The sequence below is a fragment of the Ascaphus truei genome, chromosome 2 (assembly GCF_040206685.1).
Source record: "Ascaphus truei isolate aAscTru1 chromosome 2, aAscTru1.hap1, whole genome shotgun sequence".
In the NCBI taxonomy this organism is placed as follows: Eukaryota; Metazoa; Chordata; class Amphibia; order Anura; family Ascaphidae; genus Ascaphus; species Ascaphus truei.
This window is the reverse complement of record NC_134484.1, coordinates 281,125,546-281,147,692: the sequence shown is the minus strand read 5'-3', so window position 1 is coordinate 281,147,692 and position 22,147 is coordinate 281,125,546. Positions and strand designations below refer to the sequence as shown.

At 41.5% G+C, this 22,147-nt stretch overlaps 1 protein-coding gene across 2 annotated transcripts; it reads left to right on the top strand.

Moving 5' to 3' along the window:
• Positions 1-1,994: 1,994 nt before the first annotated feature.
• Positions 1,995-6,380, top strand: LOC142487271 (uncharacterized). Of its 2 annotated transcripts, none has more exons than XM_075586279.1 (2): positions 1,995-3,257; positions 5,745-6,380. In XM_075586279.1, the coding sequence occupies exons 1-2, from the start codon at positions 2,226-2,228 to the stop codon at positions 5,769-5,771; spliced, it is 1,059 nt and encodes a 352-aa protein (XP_075442394.1). In that variant the 5' UTR covers positions 1,995-2,225; the 3' UTR covers positions 5,772-6,380. The 2 variants fall into 2 exon arrangements, with proteins under 2 accessions (XP_075442394.1, XP_075442393.1); XM_075586278.1 differs by having other exon boundaries at positions 1,995-3,274.
• The last annotated feature ends 15,767 nt before the right edge of the window (positions 6,381-22,147 follow it).

Here is a 22,147-nt window from a genome sequence, read left to right as displayed (position 1 = left end):
TTAATTCAACCTCTCGATATTTTCTATTAATGAATTTTTGTTTTAGATCTTCTGCTTGTTTCTTAAAAATCTCGTCTTCTGAACAGTTACGTTTGGACCTCCACATATATGTCAAAGATGATATATTGCACACAAAAACCTTTTTCAAGCCTGTGCAGGCAAATAACTATGTGCGCGCGGATAGTCACCATAATCCACAGTGGCTGCGAAACATTCCAAAGGGACAATTGGTACGTCTGAAACGTAACTGTTCAGAAGACGAGATTTTTAAGAAACAAGCAGAAGATCTAAAACAAAAATTCATTAATAGAAAATATCGAGAGGTTGAATTAAATGAGGCTTTTGATCAGGTAAATGAGATAAATAGGGACACTTTACTTCAATATGAGGTCAAAAAGAAGGAAACAATAAATACACGTCACAACCAGGTAGCGTTCATCACTCAATACAATGAGATGGCGCCAAAAATTAAACAAATTATAAATAAGCATTGGCCTATTTTATTACAAGATGAAATATTGGCAGACAAAAAGCCAATATTATATTTTCTAAGGCAAATAACTTAAAATCTAAATTAGCCCCCAGTTGTCCGGTGAACCAAAAAAAGCAGAAACTAGGAGGGAATGTAAAAGGTTTCTTCACCTGTGCAAAATGCGTAGCATGTTCATTTAGTAAAAACTCAAAAATTTACATCTAGTGTTACTAATAAGAGTTACCCTATATATAATTTCATCAACTGCCACTCTACATATGTTATATATTTATTGCAATGCCCTTGTGGCTTGCAACATGTGGGCAGAACAGGGAGAACATTCCAGAGACGTGTCTATGAGCATATTTACAACATTAAAAAGGGCTTAGTGACACATAGTGTCTCACACCATTTCTCTCTGTACCATGATCAAAATCCCAAGGGTCTTATCTGTCAGGCAATTGAACAAGTTGATGTTAACCCCAGAGGGGGGAGTAGACTCCAGCAGGCCAGTATACGTGAGGCTTACTGGATATATGAACTTAAAACTCTCTCCCCTAAAGGAATGAATATCGATTTTGAACTCAAAGCCTTTTTATAATTATTTATTTGCGTCATTCTATTTTAAGTCATTAATTCATTGTTCTGCCATTGTATATTTTTAATGTCTTTTTAAATGTCTTTTTAAATGTTTTTAATGTTTTTCCTCTCTTTTTTCTGTTATCCCAATTAATGTTATATGTTTGTAATGTATGTTGATTAGCAACAGGCCTTTGTTCATGTGCTGTGATCTATTAGCCCTAAGTGGGGTTAATGCCATCCAATTAACCAACCAGGACTTTGGACTGATGGTATATATACCATGGAGACTATTAGACAAGCACATCCCTTGAAAAAGTACGCGCATGCGTACGAAACGCGTTGGGAAGTTCCAAGTTTTTAGAGTGTTTCACTGTGTGGAAGAAGTCTGCAGTTCCTAAGGAGAAATCTGCAGTCTCTGAAAAGTGTTTTAAAACCGGTGCGGCGATATTGCGGCTGCTGAGGAGGACTGGAGGACTGGAGACCTGTGAGCCGGTGGAGAAATTACAACGGAGGTGACGTCACGTCCGCCCAGAGGTCCCGTCATCTGAGTCACCAGCCTGGCATTCCAGTCACGTGTAGACGCCAGCCCAAGTGCTCCGGTCGCCATCTTGAGAGCCCAGCTGCACGCACCAGATCATTGCCTGTACCCTTCCAGCATTCTGTGAGTAGGGTTGTAATTTTACCCCTCCGGATGCGGTTCATGCACTTTCCACACAAATAAATTGCTTTTTATTAATATTTAGGCCGTGCTATTGTTTCATGTTTGTATGTCTTGTTTGTCATTATCTGTAAATTATCTGTGCATTTTCCCCCCCCCCCCCCTGTGTTGATTTACTGCACCATTATCTTTTTCTTTTCTTTTTCCACATATACACTGCTGAGTTGAAATCATCACTATTCAGCATCCCAAGGACTGTATTTGGACTGTCACACCCTCCACTGGTCTGGTATTTACCCCCCTTTGGCGCCGGTTTAACCTTTTTTCTCATTTTGCTTCCCTGACTGGTTGTACTACCAGTCATCCACCTGGCTGCCTGAACATTTATTTAATTTCAATCAATATCATTAGCGCTGTTTTGCACCTTACCTTTTTTCTGTGATTGTTTGTTTTGTACAATTTGGTGTTAGCTGCTTTTATTTTATTTATATTTTATTCATTTTGAGTGTCATCATGAGCTCGCTGTTCATAAGATCTCGTCACAATGTCAATGTTGATCATATCTTTAGTGACCCTAACTCAGTCCAAGGTATAGAAAGTGTGACTGAAGATTTTCATCCAATACTTGCTCAGCTAGAAAAAACACTTATGCTAGAAAGCAAACAATGGTGGGAAGCCACCACACTGAGCAAGTATTTGGAAAATCACCGTATCCCTAGGGGGCTTAGGGTTCGGAAAAAACCCACCGGAGATGCGCATAATGAGGGCTTCATGAGGGAATGGAATGAAATATTAGACCAATGTTCGTTCTCTCTCATGAAGCTTTTGGTGCATCAACGGAGGAAAACCCTAGCCGAATTGGATGGCCATATATTAGATATGAAGATCCAATTAGATCCCTATAAAGATAACAAGGAGTTGCTCGCTCTAGAACCGACTATTAAGAAAAGGCTAGATCAGGCAGAATTAGAGATAGTTCAAATTAAACAACAAAATTTTTTTAGGGATAAACAAGACTATGACACTGGTTGTCAGAGAGATTGGGCAAAGAAATCTAAGGAGATTAATGCTATAAATGTAGATAATAAGAAACCCAATGTAACGATAGGATCCAAAGAATCCAATGCTAAAAGGAGCAGATATATACAAAAGGGAGTTAATAATGCCCCAAAAAAATCCTCTAGTAATGTACTGGTTCCCACACCGTTCGTTCCGGTTAAGCAACCTTTGCATGATAAAAATCTATATCTGCAACAAAAAAGAGCTAAGGAACGATATGATGCACTAACATTACCTCAATCAATTCCCATTCCGGTCAGCAATAGATATACACTGCTGTCGGATATAGGATCAGAGAGTGATGTGGAGAGCATCTCGTATACACCACTCCCCACACCAGCCATTAAATCAAATTTCTCTTTTTTAGAGTGGAGGAAGGAAAGAGATCACATCTTCCCAGAGGTGGAAATAATCAAACATGTATCAGAAATCCAACCTCCACTAAACTACAAAAAAAGAAAGACAGGACCCGAGGGAGAAGAGGAGGTACTAGTAGAAATCGGGTAAAAACTACAAAAGAGTATCCGAATATCTTTAATATAAGTCAGTACCAGCTCACCGATATTGAGAAAAAAGTACTCAACAAAGGGCTTAAGTTTGCTCCAGTCTGTGGACCAAATAGTTTTAATCTCTACATAGATGTTCACAAATTTGCCCGCAAACTCGCCCTGAAAAAATATTTTGCTAGGGATAAAATTACTAACCAAACCAATCCCATTCAAGAGGTACGCAGCACTGCGGAGCCTCAAGAAAAGATTTTTAAAAAAGCATCCACGTTCTATCCAAAGTTCGCGCAAGGACATCTAGTAAGCTCCTTTGTAGAAATGGTCAGCATGGATCTAGAGAACTCATGTAGAACATACAAAATCAAAAAAGATAATTTTAATATTAAAGAAAAAGAGGCAGTCCAAGATCTGGAGAATAATGACTCGATTGTTATCAAATCGGCTGATAAGGGTGGGGGTATTGTGGTCATGGACAAAGAGTATTATCTAAAAGAGTCCATGAGATTACTGGGAGATGAGACCACATACCTCCCCCTTAACAGTGACCCTTTGGTGCATTTCAAAGCCGAACTGGGAGAATTGTTGACTTCTGGTGTAGATAGTGGGGCATTGTGTGAGGATGAGTTTAAATTTCTATCTGTTCAGTTTCCACGTACACCGTTATTTTACTTTATACCTAAAATTCACAAACATTTAACTGCACCTCCGGGGAGACCTATTATTTCTGGTATTTCTTCCCTCACTTCAAATCTTTCACAATTTATAGATCACCATCTTCAACCTATAGTCACCGGTGGTAGATCCTATTTGCGAGACACGACACATACGCTACAAATTTTAAAAGATCTGAAATGGCAGCAAGGATACATTCTTGCGACAGCGGATGTAACATCCTTATACACAGTTATTGACCATCATCAAGGATGCCAGGCCGTGTCTCGCAAACTGGAACACTCCAGTGGCTATTCACGCACTAAGAGGGATTTCCTGATGGAAAGTATTTGGTTTATCTTAACACACAATTACTTTACCTTCAATTCCCACTATTACATTCAGAAATGTGGTACCGCCATGGGTACGAGGTTTGCTCCTAGTTATGCCAACTTATTTATGGATAGTTGGGAGGAGGAGTTCATTTGGAACAACTGTCCACTAGGAGCAAACCTGGTGCTCTGGCGGCGCTACATTGACGATGTGATTTTCATTTGGTCAGGCACTCAGGATTCTTTAAATGATTTTTGCACATATTTAAATCACAATCACCTTAATTTAAAATTCACCTGTAGTTTTAGTACTGAACACATTGACTTTTTGGACCTCCACATATATGTCAAAGATGATATATTGCACACAAAAACCTTTTTCAAGCCTGTGCAGGCAAATAACTATGTGCGCGCGGATAGTCACCATAATCCACAGTGGCTGCGAAACATTCCAAAGGGACAATTGGTACGTCTGAAACGTAACTGTTCAGAAGACGAGATTTTTAAGAAACAAGCAGAAGATCTAAAACAAAAATTCATTAATAGAAAATATCGAGAGGTTGAATTAAATGAGGCTTTTGATCAGGTAAATGAGATAAATAGGGACACTTTACTTCAATATGAGGTCAAAAAGAAGGAAACAATAAATACACGTCACAACCAGGTAGCGTTCATCACTCAATACAATGAGATGGCGCCAAAAATTAAACAAATTATAAATAAGCATTGGCCTATTTTATTACAAGATGAAATATTGGCAGATATCCTTCCAAAAAAAGCCAATATTATATTTTCTAAGGCAAATAACTTAAAATCTAAATTAGCCCCCAGTTGTCCGGTGAACCAAAAAAAGCAGAAACTAGGAGGGAATGTAAAAGGTTTCTTCACCTGTGCAAAATGCGTAGCATGTTCATTTAGTAAAAACTCAAAAAAATTTTACATCTAGTGTTACTAATAAGAGTTACCCTATATATAATTTCATCAACTGCCACTCTACATATGTTATATATTTATTGCAATGCCCTTGTGGCTTGCAATATGTGGGCAGAACAGGGAGAACATTCCAGAGACGTGTCTATGAGCATATTTACAACATTAAAAAGGGCTTAGTGACACATAGTGTCTCACACCATTTCTCTCTGTACCATGATCAAAATCCCAAGGGTCTTATCTGTCAGGCAATTGAACAAGTTGATGTTAACCCCAGAGGGGGGAGTAGACTCCAGCAGGCCAGTATACGTGAGGCTTACTGGATATATGAACTTAAAACTCTCTCCCCTAAAGGAATGAATATCGATTTTGAACTCAAAGCCTTTTTATAATTATTTATTTGCGTCATTCTATTTTAAGTCATTAATTCATTGTTCTGCCATTGTATATTTTTAATGTCTTTTTAAATGTCTTTTTAAATGTTTTTAATGTTTTTCCTCTCTTTTTTCTGTTATCCCAATTAATGTTATATGTTTGTAATGTATGTTGATTAGCAACAGGCCTTTGTTCATGTGCTGTGATCTATTAGCCCTAAGTGGGGTTAATGCCATCCAATTAACCAACCAGGACTTTGGACTGATGGTATATATACCATGGAGACTATTAGACAAGCACATCCCTTGAAAAAGTACGCGCATGCGTACGAAACGCGTTGGGAAGTTCCAAGTTTTTAGAGTGTTTCACTGTGTGGAAGAAGTCTGCAGTTCCTAAGGAGAAATCTGCAGTCTCTGAAAAGTGTTTTAAAACCGGTGCGGCGATATTGCGGCTGCTGAGGAGGACTGGAGGACTGGAGACCTGTGAGCCGGTGGAGAAATTACAACGGAGGTGACGTCACGTCCGCCCAGAGGTCCCGTCATCTGAGTCACCAGCCTGGCATTCCAGTCACGTGTAGACGCCAGCCCAAGTGCTCCGGTCGCCATCTTGAGAGCCCAGCTGCACGCACCAGATCATTGCCTGTACCCTTCCAGCATTCTGTGAGTAGGGTTGTAATTTTACCCCTCCGGATGCGGTTCATGCACTTTCCACACAAATAAATTGCTTTTTATTAATATTTAGGCCGTGCTATTGTTTCATGTTTGTATGTCTTGTTTGTCATTATCTGTAAATTATCTGTGCATTTCCCCCCCCCCCCCCTGTGTTGATTTACTGCACCATTATCTTTTTCTTTTCTTTTTCCACATATACACTGCTGAGTTGAAATCATCACTATTCAGCATCCCAAGGACTGTATTTGGACTGTCACACCCTCCACTGGTCTGGTATTTACCCCCCTTTGGCGCCGGTTTAACCTTTTTTCTCATATTTTCAAAAGGCAGTTCATCATAATAATTTGATCCCTACACCCCCAAATACATAAAAAGCACACAAATCAACCATGTGCAGTCAAATTGAATATCAGATTGAATATCGTAATATCAAGATGGTTTAGGCAGGCTCGTGGAGAAAATAAAAATAAAAAATGAGGAGAATTTTTATTTTTTTTGGTCACTCACTCTTGAACTTTGCGCAGTAATCATCAGCTATGTACTGTAGATCCCATCCCAAAGAGGATTACACGCAGGCGCAGAGAGGTGATGCTCGGTTAGGGACGGATGATTAAAAACACAATGGCAAGCTATAGAAACAGAATGGCTCTGGAGAGGTGTCTGTCGATAAGAGGCAAGCTTGTTGAGAAAATAAAAATAAAAAATGATGTTACTTAATGTTAAGGATAGGGTTACAAAAGGTATATAATCTGTGGTCAACCCTTTTTCCTGTGTCTTTCTATACCATCTTGATTGCTGAGAGAAACGCTATGCAATGTCTTCATGCCAGAGGTCTTTCATGTCTTTGGTGTCTTGAGGACTATGAAGATTGCTGTATGAACTGCCAGTCCAGATATGACTGTTTCATCATTTCCATTTTAAGTAAGTGTCCATATTTTGTCTGTTATTTGTATATCTGTGGTGTTCACCTTTATCAAGGAATAAATTATATTTTATCATATCTAAGTCTCGTCCCAGTTCAAACCCAGTTATATATATATATATATATATTGTATATATAGTTGGTGTAAATTACAGCCTGTCATAAAGTCACCGTGACACTGCAGTTCAAAGAAATGGCATATTTTCAAAAGGCAGGTCATCATAATAATTTGATCCCTACACCCCCAAATACATAAAAAGCACACAAATCAACCATGTGCAGTCAAACGCACAGTGTCGCAGTCAAAAGCTACAGCACAGATTGAATATCATAATATCAAGATGGTTTAGGCAGGCTTGTGGAGAAAATAAAAAAAAAATGAGGAGGAAAAAAAATATTTTTTTTTTGGTCACTCACTCTTGAACGTCTCAAGCAAGCAGTGGTGAACTTACAGACAAATGTGCAGTAATCATCAGCTATCAAGCACGAATGTGATTGAAACCAGAAAGACACACATTCAAAGGAATGGTGTGGGAGAGGTGTACTGTACTGTAGATAAGATACAGTAAGAAGTTGAAATACTGCAGTACATTTATTCAGTTTGTAATGTATTACAAACTTAAATCAGTTTTAGTATTGTTATGTATTACAAAATTATGTAATATTTAGTGATGCGCAAGCCCCCCCATAAAGGGGTGGGAGCTTTAGTTTTTAGGTTATAAATGTATCTCATACTGTATTATCTGGGAAAGAGCTTTTGTTTTGAAGTGGTCTCCGCTGTGTGCACACCGAATAAACTCATTTGATAATTGAATAATTGTTGTAACATTCTAAAAGTATTCACGCAATAATATGAAACTGCTTAAGTACTGTAGAACCAGAAAAGACAACATGCTAATACAAATAGTACCATACATAAATGTAATAATATATTTAACAAATACAGTCATTCTGAATCTCTTCTACAGAATGTTACTTTTTCTTTCTTGTAAACAATGCATAGTTTGTTTATTCTCACTGTCCAGTGAAATGAATTCCTATGATATGCCTTGTCATGGAGGATCAGAACGTTTAACACCTAAACCACCGGGATCACTATCCCCAGACAGGACACAATAATTGAATAAACAAAAGTTAATTCTGGCAAGTCAGCAAACACACAAAATACAAAAACAAAGTGAAACACTCACCAACTGGGAGCCTGGAGGCAAGAAACTCACCTCAACTAGGTGAAGGGGCCTGCTTCAGCAGGCTTGCCCTAAACGCCTTCATCCCCAGCTTCTTAGTGCTATTTCACACAAAGCACTTTTGAATCTCCCCCCAGTCGCATCTCCGATCAGCTCCATAGCGCAGTGTTATTTCCCACAGAGCACTTTGGAAGAGCCCGCCAGCCATGTCTCCAATCAACTCCAGAGATGTTCTGGTTCTCAGATCAGTCGCGCTCCTTACATAGCCCTCGGTGGTTATTCTTAACATGGAGCAGGAGACGCCAGATCGTGAAGTGCAGCCAATGAGAAGACGAGGGCTCTTCCGGCTGCACCAATCAGTGGAGGGGGCTCCTCTAGGCACTTTGGACCGCCCACAGAAGAGGGAGATGCCGGCAAGTGGGGAATTTGAACTGGCCAATGGGAGTCAAACCTACAGGGCTCAGACCCGGCAATGGTTCCCCTGGCCATCCCCATACCTCCTACTGGGTAAGCACTTCAGTGACTACAGGGAATAAAGGCTCTACCCCACTGAGATCCCATCCAACCTGGTAATCAACCCTTCCCCGTTCATCATTGTCCCGATGCTTAACTGCCCCCAGCCTTTTGTCAGTACCCGGTTTTTCTCTGCAGACAGCCCAGCTAAGTGAATTAATGGGTCTGGATAAAGAGAAATGCTAAAACACAAACTACAGTACTGGCTTGCTGACTAACTGTATGGGGAACCTGCTACAGTCTAACAAGGGGAATAAAAGTGCTTTTCTTTATTGTACAATCCCCAGTCCACAAACCATACATTTTTCCTCCTTCCAGACCTCACACATGCCCCAGGTTATTGCCAAGGAGGACCTCAGCATCTAACCTGGGCAATACCCCAACCTCCCTCATGCCACGTCGTGCACCCCAATCCAAAATGTCCGGGCAGCCTGTATGGACTGCAATCCACCATCTGGCATGAGCACCTGCATCCTGGTGCCTGGGAGCAGATCCTCTGGTCTCACCATAACAGGTTGGACCAGAGTAACAGTGACACCGGAGTCAAGCAAGCCAGCAGCTTGGCAAGCTCCAATGGTCACTTGGCACAAATGTGCCTGCTGGATATCACTGGATGGCATCTGGACGTGTGCAAACTGATGTCCTTCCGTCTCTGCTGCTCATTCCTGGGTGACAAGTGCAGATCTCACTGTGGAAGTCCCTCTCTGGGCTGGTTCGAAGGCTGTCCTTGGCTCCTCTGTTGTGCCAGTCACACATGGGTTACCGGCCTCACATCTGGAGAACGTTGCCCCTTGGTATTGGTACCAGACCTCATAGGGTCCTGACAGACTGGCTCCTGCTCTTGTGAATTCTACAACCTTGGTTGAGCCTCCCATTGCTGCAGACTTTACTGTCAATTGTGGTATGTTCTTAGCTGCCCTGGCCAGTGTGGCCAAGTCCTGGGCAGCCCTCTGTGCCCAAAGGGTGAGAAGTGCCGCAATTCTGGGTGGAGGGAGACCACTAGCCTCTGGGGCTACTGTAACTGCACTCCTCCCAACAAGATCCATGTTGATGCCCGCTCCCTCCCTTTGTCTTTCCACTATCACCAGAGCTGGACTAACCTCCTGCACCCTGACTGGACCAGTGGGCTCTTCAACTGCAGGTGAGCTTTTGTCTGCCCTGGCCAGTTTGGCCATGTCCTGGGCAACCTCCTCTCCCCAAGAGGCAAGACGTGCATCAAGCAGGGTTGGAGAGTCTGTTAGCCACTGGGGCTACCCCTGCTTCACTCCCTGTAACCAGTTCCCCAACAATAGCCATGTTGATGCCCACTGCCTCCCCATGTCCTTGCATCTCCCTCAGGGCTGGAATAACATCCTGCACCCTGTGTGTACTTGGGCTCACTGCAACGGCAGCTGAGGATGTCCCCACCTCTGGTGAAGCCATGCTTGCTTCCTGTGATTCCCATTTCTCCTGGAGCAAAGTCTTTGCTGCTCTTTCCATTGATAACCTGCAGCTCTCGCAGCAGGCAACATACCTGGTTCAGTACCAGCCTGACATCTTCTCCATGTTTGCCTGATGGCACTAAATTAAGTGACACTGAGAACCTGCACTTTCTATGCTTTGTAAAAAGTGTGTAAGTTACCTTTGGTTTTGAGAGCTCGCAATATTCGAGATTCTCTCTATGGGCCTCATGCACTAAGCACCGAAAAGCCATTTTTTGCCATTTTCTCGCCAATAATGCCTCTCCAATTCAATAAGTGCCGATAAGCTGCCAAAAACACAAAAAATCAGCATTTTTGTTTGCCGAAAAAAACTTATCGGCAGTCGAGTGCCGATAAGCCTCTTTTCGGCACTCATCAGCACTTTTTGAAACCCGCTCAATTCTAGTAGCCCCGATCAATTTTTCGCTGCTGATCACCACTCTAGAATTTAGATTTTCCTGCCAATCCGTCCCGCCAACTAAAGTTGGCAAGTTGGTGGGGAGAAGGATCGGCACGGGCAGCAGTCGGCACTTAGAAAATATGTTGGCCTTTTTCCTGCCTCGGATTGATGCCGGGGATTTCTGGAGTGGATACCCATTAATACCAGCACCGGAAACCCCCGGCATACATCCGAGGCAGGAAAAATGCATTTACAGCCCACTTCATTAACTTAGCGGTAACCGCTAAGGCAATGAAGGGATTAACCACCCGTGCCAGGTTTTTTGTGGGTAGAGGAGTGGGTGAAGGGGTTATTTGGCCCTTGGTGGGTGTTTAGGGCTTGCGGGGGGGGGTTGCGGGTGGACTTACCCCCCACCATTACCATAGCGGTTTATACCGCTATGGTAATGAAGGGGTTAACGCCTCCCGCTAGCCACCCGCAAGGACTAAACACCCACCATTGGGGCTAATACCCACTTCACCCACCCCTGCTACTCACAATAAAAAAATACACACTACAGCCCCACAATAAATAAATAAATATATATTTATAAATAAATATAAATATATATATATATATTCTGCCCCCCCAAAATTAAAAAACACATAAATACTTATAAATAATTACCCCCTCCCGCCCCCTAACACATACAGTATAGTAATGGGCAAAATTACTATTATCCACATATGGATAATAGTGCATTTGCCCATTTCAAATACATAAAGCACAATAAATACAATAAATACATATTGCACTCACCCATGTCCGGCTGTCACAATGAAGGCCAACCTCATCTTCATCACCGACCATGCCCCCCTCCGATGCTGCAAAACATAAACAAGAAAAAAAAGAACCAATGTAATGTCCCTTAACCCCTTAATAACCTTAGTGGTTATTAACCACTAAAGTCATTAAGGGGTTAACCCATCCTCACCCACTACTCGGAAGGCTTAAACACCCTCCCCCACTACCCACCCCATGAGGCCTAACCACCCTCACCCACTACACACCGGGATGCCTACCCACCCTGGCTTGGGGACAATACCCCCTTCTCCCACCTCCGCTACCCACAATAATCATAACTATATTTAATAAACAATACATAACCCACCCCCTGTGTCCCCCCCATAAATACATGATTTATGCTTTTACATACAGGGTTAATACCCCAGGCCACGGGAGTCCCTGGTGGTCCTGACGGGTGTCCACAGCCCCACAGTGGCCCAGAGGGGGGGTGCCCACATGGTCTGGAGGCCTGCGGGTGGTCCCCGCCAGGTGCCGTGGTCCTCCAGATGGTCTCCGCGGGTCACCGTGGGCCTCAAATGTGGTCTCCATGGGTGTGCCCGCGGGTGTCTGAGGGTCCTCGGGTGGTTCCCATGTTCTTATTGGCTCCCGTACCATGTGAGGGCGGCCATCTTCCTTTTGATAACGTCATCTTAAAGGCAAATGAAGCACAGCCATTCTGATTGGCTGGCATTATTTCCTTTCAATGACGTCATCAATTTTTTTTCCCTTCAAAATCACATGGTTTTCACGGCTTAATCAGGGCTGTGGGACCCATATGATGAAAATGTGACGTCATAGCCCTATAGAAGCCTATGTCGTCTCATTTTTGAGCCAGACGCCAAGGAGGACGGACCTCCTGGAGGAAGAAGAGGACCAGGGCATGGCCCAAGAAGACAAGAAGACTCCAGAAGACGCCGGAACAAGAAAGAAGAAGACAGATGAAGATCCCGGTGACGGAATGTATTACAAATAGAAGAAAGAAGACACAGTTGGATTGTAAGGGTTTTTTATTTTATGGTTACCTGTGGATTGTTGGTTCGAAAGTATGCGGCTCCCCGGGAATTCGGTGATTGGGCCATCTAATGGTAAGTAAACAAAAGAAATGTATTTGATTTGACTTTTACAGGTTTTTGAAAAAAAAATTGTATGTGATTTCTTTTTAATGTCCATTTGTTGGCCCTGTATTTATGTATGTCCCTATGGATATACTTACATACAGGGACACTGAATGGTTGTATTGTATTGTAATTTTCTATGTAATGTAATTGTTTATTTTGCTCATTTATTGCCCCTGTATGTAATGTATAATCTATTTGGCTAGACATACAGGTATAATAAATGATTATTTTGCAAATGTTCATTTATATTCTTTTGATGTTTTAAAAATGTTTTTTGCAGCTTTGGATAGAAATTGTTGTGTAATGTAATTGTTATTTAGTTACATGTAATTGTTGAGGATCTTTGCAATAGTTTATTTCAGGGTCTTGCTTTTTAATATTGGTTTATTTTTGGTAGTTAGATTTTGTATGATGGTGGTTACTTTGAAGTAGAATTGTTTTAACAATGGTTTGGTTTTAGGAATCGAATAGTGATTTGTGTTATTGATTTTGATTGGATTGTAATTGATTTTTGATTAGATTAATTGATTGATGCTAAATATGTTTATGTTTACTTGCTTAGTTTTTGTATCTTGTTGTAATTGTTAATTTTATTTTTAACATTGATTTAGCATAGTGTTACATGATGCACAGATTATTTGCATCATGTACACACTAAATGCAATTGTTTGATTGAAATTTGGTATATATGTATTTGTGTAGGTGCTGTTTTTCTGGGAGATGAGAGATAATTTATTTTGCAATGTGCTGCTGGTGTAATTTTCGGATGCAATGTGCTGGTTTGGAAATTGAGATTTCATGTTTTTATTTATGCATGTTTGAGTAATCCTTAACCATTTATTTGTATATTGGTGTTCCTTTAGTTTGATGTCATTGAATTGAAATGCAGGAAATGTCTGCAATCTCAGACCCCTTGGTATTAATTTATTGAAGATATACTTTTCCAAGGCGGTCTTATTCCACCAAACCCTCAGTTTTTTTTGAGTAAGTAGTTTAAGTGTATGCATATTATCTTTATCCTTACTGGTGGATACTATTACTTCTGATTGTGTACCCTCATCCATAATTGAGAAAATCTCATTAGCACTAGCTAACCGCCTTTGGTCATTGCTGCTAATATTCATTCTCTGAATTGGCAGAAGCACCTGGATCCAAAAAATCAATCTAACAATTATAAAGTGGAGCTAACAAACCATAAGCTAAGAAAAGCAAGTATAAACAGAACACACAAAAGGAGAAGTTGCTCAACACATAATATACACTGGCGACACACTTTATTCGAGCTTGGCTAGTCCCACGAATTCAGGTATACCCGGGTGTATTGAGGTTTGTGACTGTTTTCTGCCCGAGTGCATTGAGTTATTTTCCAAGCAGGGATTGAAGCATTTTATTCCCGCTGGCTGCAATACTGCACAGTATATATATATATACTGAATTACAATTCATGAATTTATGCCATCTGGTAGACACGCGAAGCATTGCAGCCTATTAAATCCTAATCATTATCATTTAACAGATCAGCCGCCCATCAACCAGGCATGAACCCAGGCTGGGAAGGCAAATGCAACGGGGCTTGTCAGAGGTGAGGAGTGGCGCATTCCAGGTATCTGCCAGGTACATACCGGGTATTTGCTCGAATAAAGTGTGTCGGTGCAGTATAAGGTTAACTCAAGCCCTTTAATAAAACTAACTATAAGGGTAAAATAAAATATATACCCCAATTAAAGTCAGTATATAAATTAAATAGGACCTGATGGTGCTGGGGATAGTGAAAACTATATTAGACACACAGATGAAAAGAACAAAGACAATCCCCTTGCATCATGTATGTGAGTTGTGTGGTATATGCACTGCGCCGTTGTTTACGTCGCGGTTTTTTTTCATTTGGAAAATGATTTATGTACTGTTATAATCTTGTTGTAAAGATTCGCTGCATAATAAAAGAATTTTCAAAACAAAAAGCTGTCTGTGGGTGGTTTTCTGGGTATGCACCTTAACCCTGGCTGTGCTCAAAGCTGTGACCATGCAGCAAGCTTATGCCTATAGGGAACCATGTTAAAAATGGTTTTAGAGGCAAAAAGTGACACTGTGTGCTCATTTGCATGTCATTTCCCAGAATCCCTTGCTGCAGTGGAAGTGCTGTATGCTGGGTGATAATGGGGAAAGGCGGGGTTGCAGACCTGCCTAAGACATGCAGATGAGCATACAGTTGTATTTGCATATATATATATATATATATATATATATATATATATTAGAAAAAGAAAAGAGAAAAAGCGCCCGATCCTTGTGTAAAATCAGATGAACATTTTAATAAATCATGGACAAGACAAATGCACACTTACAATTTGTCTGATTAAAATAAGCATTTTATGGGACCTGCCCATGCACCAATCGAAGACTCCACAGTCACCTCCGCTCTGCAATCTCACGATCAGTTCGAGACCCAGTAGTTGAGAACGCCGTTTACTCCAAGGTGTATAGATTATCATCCGTCAGGAGCTTCTCAGCAGCGTGCGTCCGCCATTACTCCCACGCATGTGGTACTGGATACCGGAAGGACTTTCCTTGTGGTTCCTGTGTCTCTCTTTGGTGCCGAAGGCAGGTCAGCCACCGTAGTTGCAATGCAAACCGTCCCTACGCGTTTCTTCCGCCTTTGCGGATTTCATCAGGGGATGGACACCAAGGGGGCTAGCTGGTGTTAAATAGTCCCTCACATCAATGGCTCACAGGTGTATTTAATACCAATGGTGTCATTAAATCAAGTTGATAACTGGTGCAATATAATTGAAAACTCTATTACATTTGAACTTCACAGAATTTGAAACGTTAGTGCATTTAACAACAGCAAACGAGGATACTATTGCTGATGGAATAATTAGCCAATTTATATGCAGATTACATACTAACATGAACAGGATATGAACATAGAAAAGAACTTGTTCCAACATTTATGTACTAAAAAATGTAAAGAATATATACAGAATATAATTAGATAGAATAAAAATAAATTATTTCTTACATATGTATATCAGTCATAAACAAATTAATTATCACATATTATATACATGTCCTACCTATAACCAATAATATAAATATAATATCTTTAAATCCTATAAACCACATATATATATATAATAAATATAAAAATAATGAATCTAAATACCGTAATATAATAATTGTTCAGAAAACGAATAAATGCATACTTAAGCTTGAAAAAGAGAGAAATATTTCATGTGTCTCTCTATGTGTGAACTGGAAAGAAGAGATGAAACAGTGACTGTTAATTGCAAGGGACAAGCCAAAAAGTTTCTATATGGCTATAGATTTATATATCAAATATAGCCCTTTTGGGTATTTTGAGTCCTAATTGGTCGAGTTACAATTGTTCCCAAATAATTTTATCTATATCCTTGTGGAGAAAGGATCCCTATAGAAATAATGGGGGCAAAAATTGATCTAGCATATGAGGAAAAAGGGAACCTACAGTAGATCAAAACCACCCCAAAAAGAATATTGTATAAATATATCAGTGTGACGACAAATATTCGTACTAGTTCTAAGTATAATACCTATATAAGGAATGAGAGTGTGTTAATCAATGTCTATTATTGACTAATATATATTGAGTAATAAGAGAAAAGAGCGGAGCTCTATTTTGCTTAAGAGAAAGGGAAAGAATTACCAGCAAGCTTTTTCTCTTTTCTTTTTCTAATAGGTACTATGGGAACTTGGTGAGCCCAAGAAGAAGCAGCCTGGACCTTTGTTTTATTCATTCATGGACTTCATTTGGACTTAAGTATCATTTTTTATAGTTTAATTTTTTGTATTTTTATGCTTTTTTATATGTTCAACAGACCATTTCATTTTTTCATTTTTTCATATTTTTTGCACATTTTTTACAATTAGAATTTGTTTGATTCATGTTGCTATAATATATTTTAATCCAATTGTTATAGGTAGGCACTAGTTTGTTCATGTAAACATCATACTCAATTTTGATATTTGGTGCAACAATTTGGCACACGTCACCAGGGGGGCAGCAATTTGGGTGTGTTGAAAAAGGAGCGCTGTCTTTAAAACTGTTCATATATATATATATATATATATATATATATATATATATATATATATTACAGACAAAGAATAGACTGCGCTCCTCAGGTGTAAGCTCAGACCAAATCCCAATTAGTTATATTAAGTGAATATAGCAAAGGTGATTGGCAAAGTTGGTGCAACAATATTATGGATGATTGATTCACACTGATAAAAAAAATACATACAATATGTTATAATAAAATGCTGAGTGCCAATGTTTAAAAGGCTGCTGTGAACACAAATATATGCCAATACCAATATAAATAAAATGGCAAATGTCGGTGGTAAAGACTTCTGCACAAATGAATCCCTCCTGGATGATATTCAATGGATGATGAATAAAAAAATATATATAAAAATGACACTGAATGTGTCAAAAAATGAAAAAATGAAAATGAAAAAATATATAAAAATAAAATAAAAATATATCAACCAAACCAAGGGTCCATGCTAGGATCTGGCTGCTCTCATCAAGGACCAACGAACTCCCAGAAATCTGTGAACAACAACAAAAATAAAAAGCGCCCGATCCTAGTGCAGCATGAAAAAGTACAATTTAATAAAAATGAATAAAACCAACAAATGTGAACTCACAAACAACGGATAAATAAAAGCATATATTGAGTATACTCAATCGCCAACCGCCCACGATGTGCCTTGGATGGCGCGCCCTCTCTCCGTCTGCACTCTCTCAGCTCTTCCGAACCGACATCCAGCAGGGGATACAGGAACAGGCTCACCACAGTGTAACCCGGAAGTCCTCCACAAGGTTAGTGTATTCCGGATAGGAGATCAGTATGGGATCCCCTGATGAAATCACTTAGTGTGAAGAAACGCGTAGGGAGGAGCGTTTTCTAGCTGCTGTCACACTGTGATACACAATTTACTCCATCCTCACTGCCCACCTTAACACGGACTGCCCTTGGGAGTGCAGAGAGAATTTTCTCACAGCCCCTGCATCGCGGGGTCACATACTGATCTCCTATCCGGAATACACTAACCTTGTGGAGGACTTCCGGGTTACACTGTGGTGAGCCTGTTCCTGTATCCCCTGCTGGATGTCGGTTCGGAAGAGCTGAGAGTGTGCAGACGGAGAGAGGGCGCGCCATCCAAGGCACATCGTGGGCGGTTGGCGATTGAGTATACTCAATATATGCTTTTATTTATCCGTTGTTTGTGAGTTCACATTTGTTGGTTTTATTCATTTTTATTAAATTGTACTTTTTCATGCTGCACTAGGATCGGGCGCTTTCTTTTTTGTTGTTCATATATATATATATATATATATATATATATATATATATATATATATATATATATATATAAAACAAAGTAATTAAGGGGTTAACCAACCCTACACCAATACCAACCCTTCACCCATTCATTTGTACAGTGTTATATATATATATATATATATATATATTTAACACACTGTACAAATGAATGGGTGAAGAGTTAGTATTGGTGCAGGGTGGGTTAACCCCTTAAATACTTTGTTTTTGGTGATTAAGGTGTTAACTCTCATCTCAAAGTATTTGCAATGTATTCTTTTGCCAACGGAGGCCGTTTGATGACCGGATGCATCTCATTGCCAGGGGGTAAGTAGAACTCTATTTATTAACTGTATTAATGCTGTTTTATGTGTTTAATAATGGGCAAATTATCTATTATCCATATCTGGATAATAGTTATTTTGCACATTACTGTAATGTATGTGTTTGGAGGGGGGGAGTATTTATTTATTTAAATGTATAGGACAGGTTTACTTACTTTAAATACAGGGTTGGTTCTTTAGGTCTGTGGGGACCTCTGGAGACCACCTGAGGACTCCCCGGACGCCCACGGGTACAAGGCTGCGGACTCACGTGGGACACCTGTGGGGAAGAACCGGGGGCCCCACATCTGTGGGGGCCCCACATCTGTGGGGGCCCCACAGACCCATAGGGACCACCCGAGGGTCCCCAGACCCCCATGGGAACAACCTGAGGACCCTCAGACACATGTGGGGCTGACCAGAGCCCCCCAGAACCCCACGGGCCCACCCATGGAGACCCCATATGAGGCCCACGGTGACCCGTGGAGACCACCTGGAGGACTATGGTGCCTGGTGGGGACCACCCATAGGCCTCCAGACCCTGTGGGCACCCATCTCTGAGCCACTGTGGGGCCTGCGGCATCCATCAGGACCACCGCGGACTCCCGTGGGCCTGGGGTATTAACTCTGTATGTAAAAGAATAAATCATGTATTTGGGGGGGGGGGCACAGGGTGTGGGTAGGTTATGTTTTGTTTATTAAATATAGTTATGATTATTCTGGGTTGCGGGGGTGGGGGAAGGGTGTATTATCCACAAGCCAGGATGGGTAGGCCTCCCGGTGTGTAGTGGGTGAGGGTGGTTAGGCCTAACAAGAGGTGGGTGAGGGTGGGTTAACCCCTTAATGACTATAGTGGTTAATAACCGCTATGGTGATTAAGTGGTTAGGGGACATTACATTGGCTCTTTTTATTCTTGTTTATGTTTTGCAGCATTGGAGGGGGGCATGGACAGTGATAAAGATGAGGATGGGCTTCATCATGACAGCCGGGCAAGGATGAGTGCAATATGTATTTATTGTATTTATTGTGCTTTATTTATTTTAATTGGGCAAATGCACTATATCCATATGTGGATAATAGTAATGGTAGGGGGAAGGGGGGGTGTATTTATTTAAAAGTATTAATGTGATTGTAAATTATTTTTTGGGGGGCATAGAACTGGTACTGCAGGCCCACGGGGACACCTGCGGGGAACACCCGAGGGCCACCGCCGGCCTATAGTATCATTGCTGTGCATTACAAAAATTTAATATATGTACTGTATGTTAGGTGGTATAGGGGTTGTTGGGGGCACAGGGGGTGTATGTTTTTTATTGCAATGTTTATTTGGGGCAATTGTCCCCAATAAACATGCTATTATGCGTTAACCCCTTCATTGCCTTAGTGGATAGCCGCAATGGTAGTGAAGCAGCATTAATTTATTTTTAATAATATTGTGCGGGAGCAGGGGGTCTCCTGAGCTGAACCGCATTTATTTCTGGCTCAGGGACACCCTGCTTCCCGAGTTACAGGCCCTGGTTTGGGGCATCGATGCCAGTGTCGCCGCCATCTTTATAGCGGGCACGTCAAGTCTTGGATGCTTTTTTTTCTTGGCCCTCATAAAGGGGCCTGTATCTCGGGAAGCAGGGGGTCCCTGGACATGAAACCATTGCGGTTCAACTCCGGAGACCCCTTGCACATCTACACTATGAATTTTAGTACACATCATTTTTAATTTGCCGATGTTTGCGCAGAGAGAGTGGCGGATCTCTCTCTGCTGCAGGCTGATCTCGGCAGGGGATGCCTTATCGGCAGCTTATCGGCAGGAAGACTGTCTCGCTACCGGCTACTCGGCGTGTTTCTCTCACAGTAATTCGCCAGGGATTCAGGCCTTCCTGCATACTGCGAGGGCAACACTCCAAAAACATGCCAAGTTTGCCCCCCTGCCGAGAGTGCCTTTTCGGCCCTAAATTGTAAGACCCAACAGGATTTTAAAACATAGGCTTAATGATCCCACATGCTGCCACCAGTAAATAAACCTGTCACGGGAGACCTGGTACTTACACATTTAAAGCGGGATCAAAGACAATTGAGCAAAGCCATTAAGTAAAATAAATTTTAATTTATTCCGTAGAAACAGGCAAACACACATTGAATTACAATAGACAGAAGGAAATACACTTACTGGGGGTCTGGGGTTGACAAACTGACTTTCCTAGTTGAAATAAAGGGGGCTGTGCACTAAGCTCAATGGGTTTGCGTCCGGATAAAATAAAAAAGCATGTTAGTTAAAAAGTGAGGCCGGAGACGCGATTTACTAAGACCTTGATGTCATTTTTTAACGTACGTGGTCAAAACAGCCACAGCGTACGGGTTGTTTTTTTCCCCCTGCTAGCATTCTTAAACTTCACGTTCGCTAGCTGATTGAAAAATTAAGCCGCATGTAACATTTGCATGGAGATTTGGCATCTCCATGTAAGGCTGTTACAGGCTATCGTACACTAAATAAATACATTTGAATAATAATGTACATGAGCAGGGGGTCTCAGGACCTGAACCGCATTGTTTTCAGGTCTGGGGGCCCCCTACTTCAGGAGGTACAGGCCCCGTTTTGTGCTGCATATCCACTGTAATTGTAAAGCTTCCGCGTCACGTGACCGGGAAATTTACATTCAGCATTGGAAACTGGCACCCCATAAAGTGGCCTGTACTCCTGAAGAAGGGTGTCCCCGGACCTGAAACCAATGCTGTTCAGCTCCGAAGACACCATGCTCATTGACAGTATTAAGAAAGCAAACGTTACCATGAATGTTTTTATTTGCTCAATTCCACGCTAAGGCAATTATGGTCACCTGAGGTTCCTGTATGTCCCTTTAGTTTCCTGGGGTATCTGTGGGAGAGACCATGGAAGGAGTGAATCCATTAAATATAATATTGTTGTCAATTACTGTGTGTGTGTGTCATATATTTTTTGGTTGGGACATGGTAGTGTAGTGGTTAAATGCTGAAATGCTGACGTCATCAATTTATGCAATCACATGAAAATAATAGTAATCACAATTGCGGCCAACTATTTTGGAGGAATACCCTATATAAAGCGTCCATTTTGTTCAGCCAGTGTGGGTGTTGTTGTGAGGAGAGATAGAGTGGAGTTGGTGGTAGTAGTAGGAGAAAGTTGGTGATTTGTTGGCGATTATTGAGTGAGTTGTCTTGTGTTATTATATTTTGTTTATCTACTTTTTTGTATTGTTACTTTTATTGTACTTTGTTAGTGTGTCATTCTGGTTTATATTTGTTTTTGTGAGTGACTGAAATAGACAGGATGAGTGGATGTGGGAGTGGACGGGGGAGTGGACGGGGGAGTGGACGTGGGAGTGGTGCAGTGGCTGGTGGAGTGGTGGAGAGTGGGAGTGGAGGAGGTGCGGTAGCTGGTGGAGTGGTGGAGAGTGGGAGTGAAGGAGGTGCGGTGGCTGGTAGAGTGGTGGAGTGGGGGAGTGGAGGAAGTGCTGTGGCTGGTGGAGTGGTGGAGCGGGGGAGTGGAAGAGGTGCAGTGGCTGGTAGGAGTGGGGGAGTGGGGGAGCATGGGAGAGGAGTGAGACATACAGATACAGTCCGTCCTGCCAGGGCAGGTACGTCCCGTGATGATACTCCAGGTGGGGGAGTGCAGGTGGGTGAGGGTAGCAGGAGTACTGGACAGGGAGAGAGGGACACTGTTCACCATACGAACAGTGATGCGGAAGAGGATGGAAGTGATGAGGGGCCATCAACAAGCCAGGCGCGGACGGAGGGCCTAAGAAACCCCCGCTTTACCCAT

What these genes read in the sequence shown, in the direction of transcription:
- LOC142487271 (XM_075586278.1), top strand. Translation starts at nt 2,226, where the DNA reads ATGAGCTCGCTGTTCATAAGATCTCGTCACAATGTCAATGTTGATCAT. An exon ending in GAGGTACTAGTAGAAATCGG is followed by an intron (nt 3,275 to 5,744) that starts GTAAAAACTACA and finishes TATGTTGATTAG; the next exon opens with CAACAGGCCTTTGTTCATGT.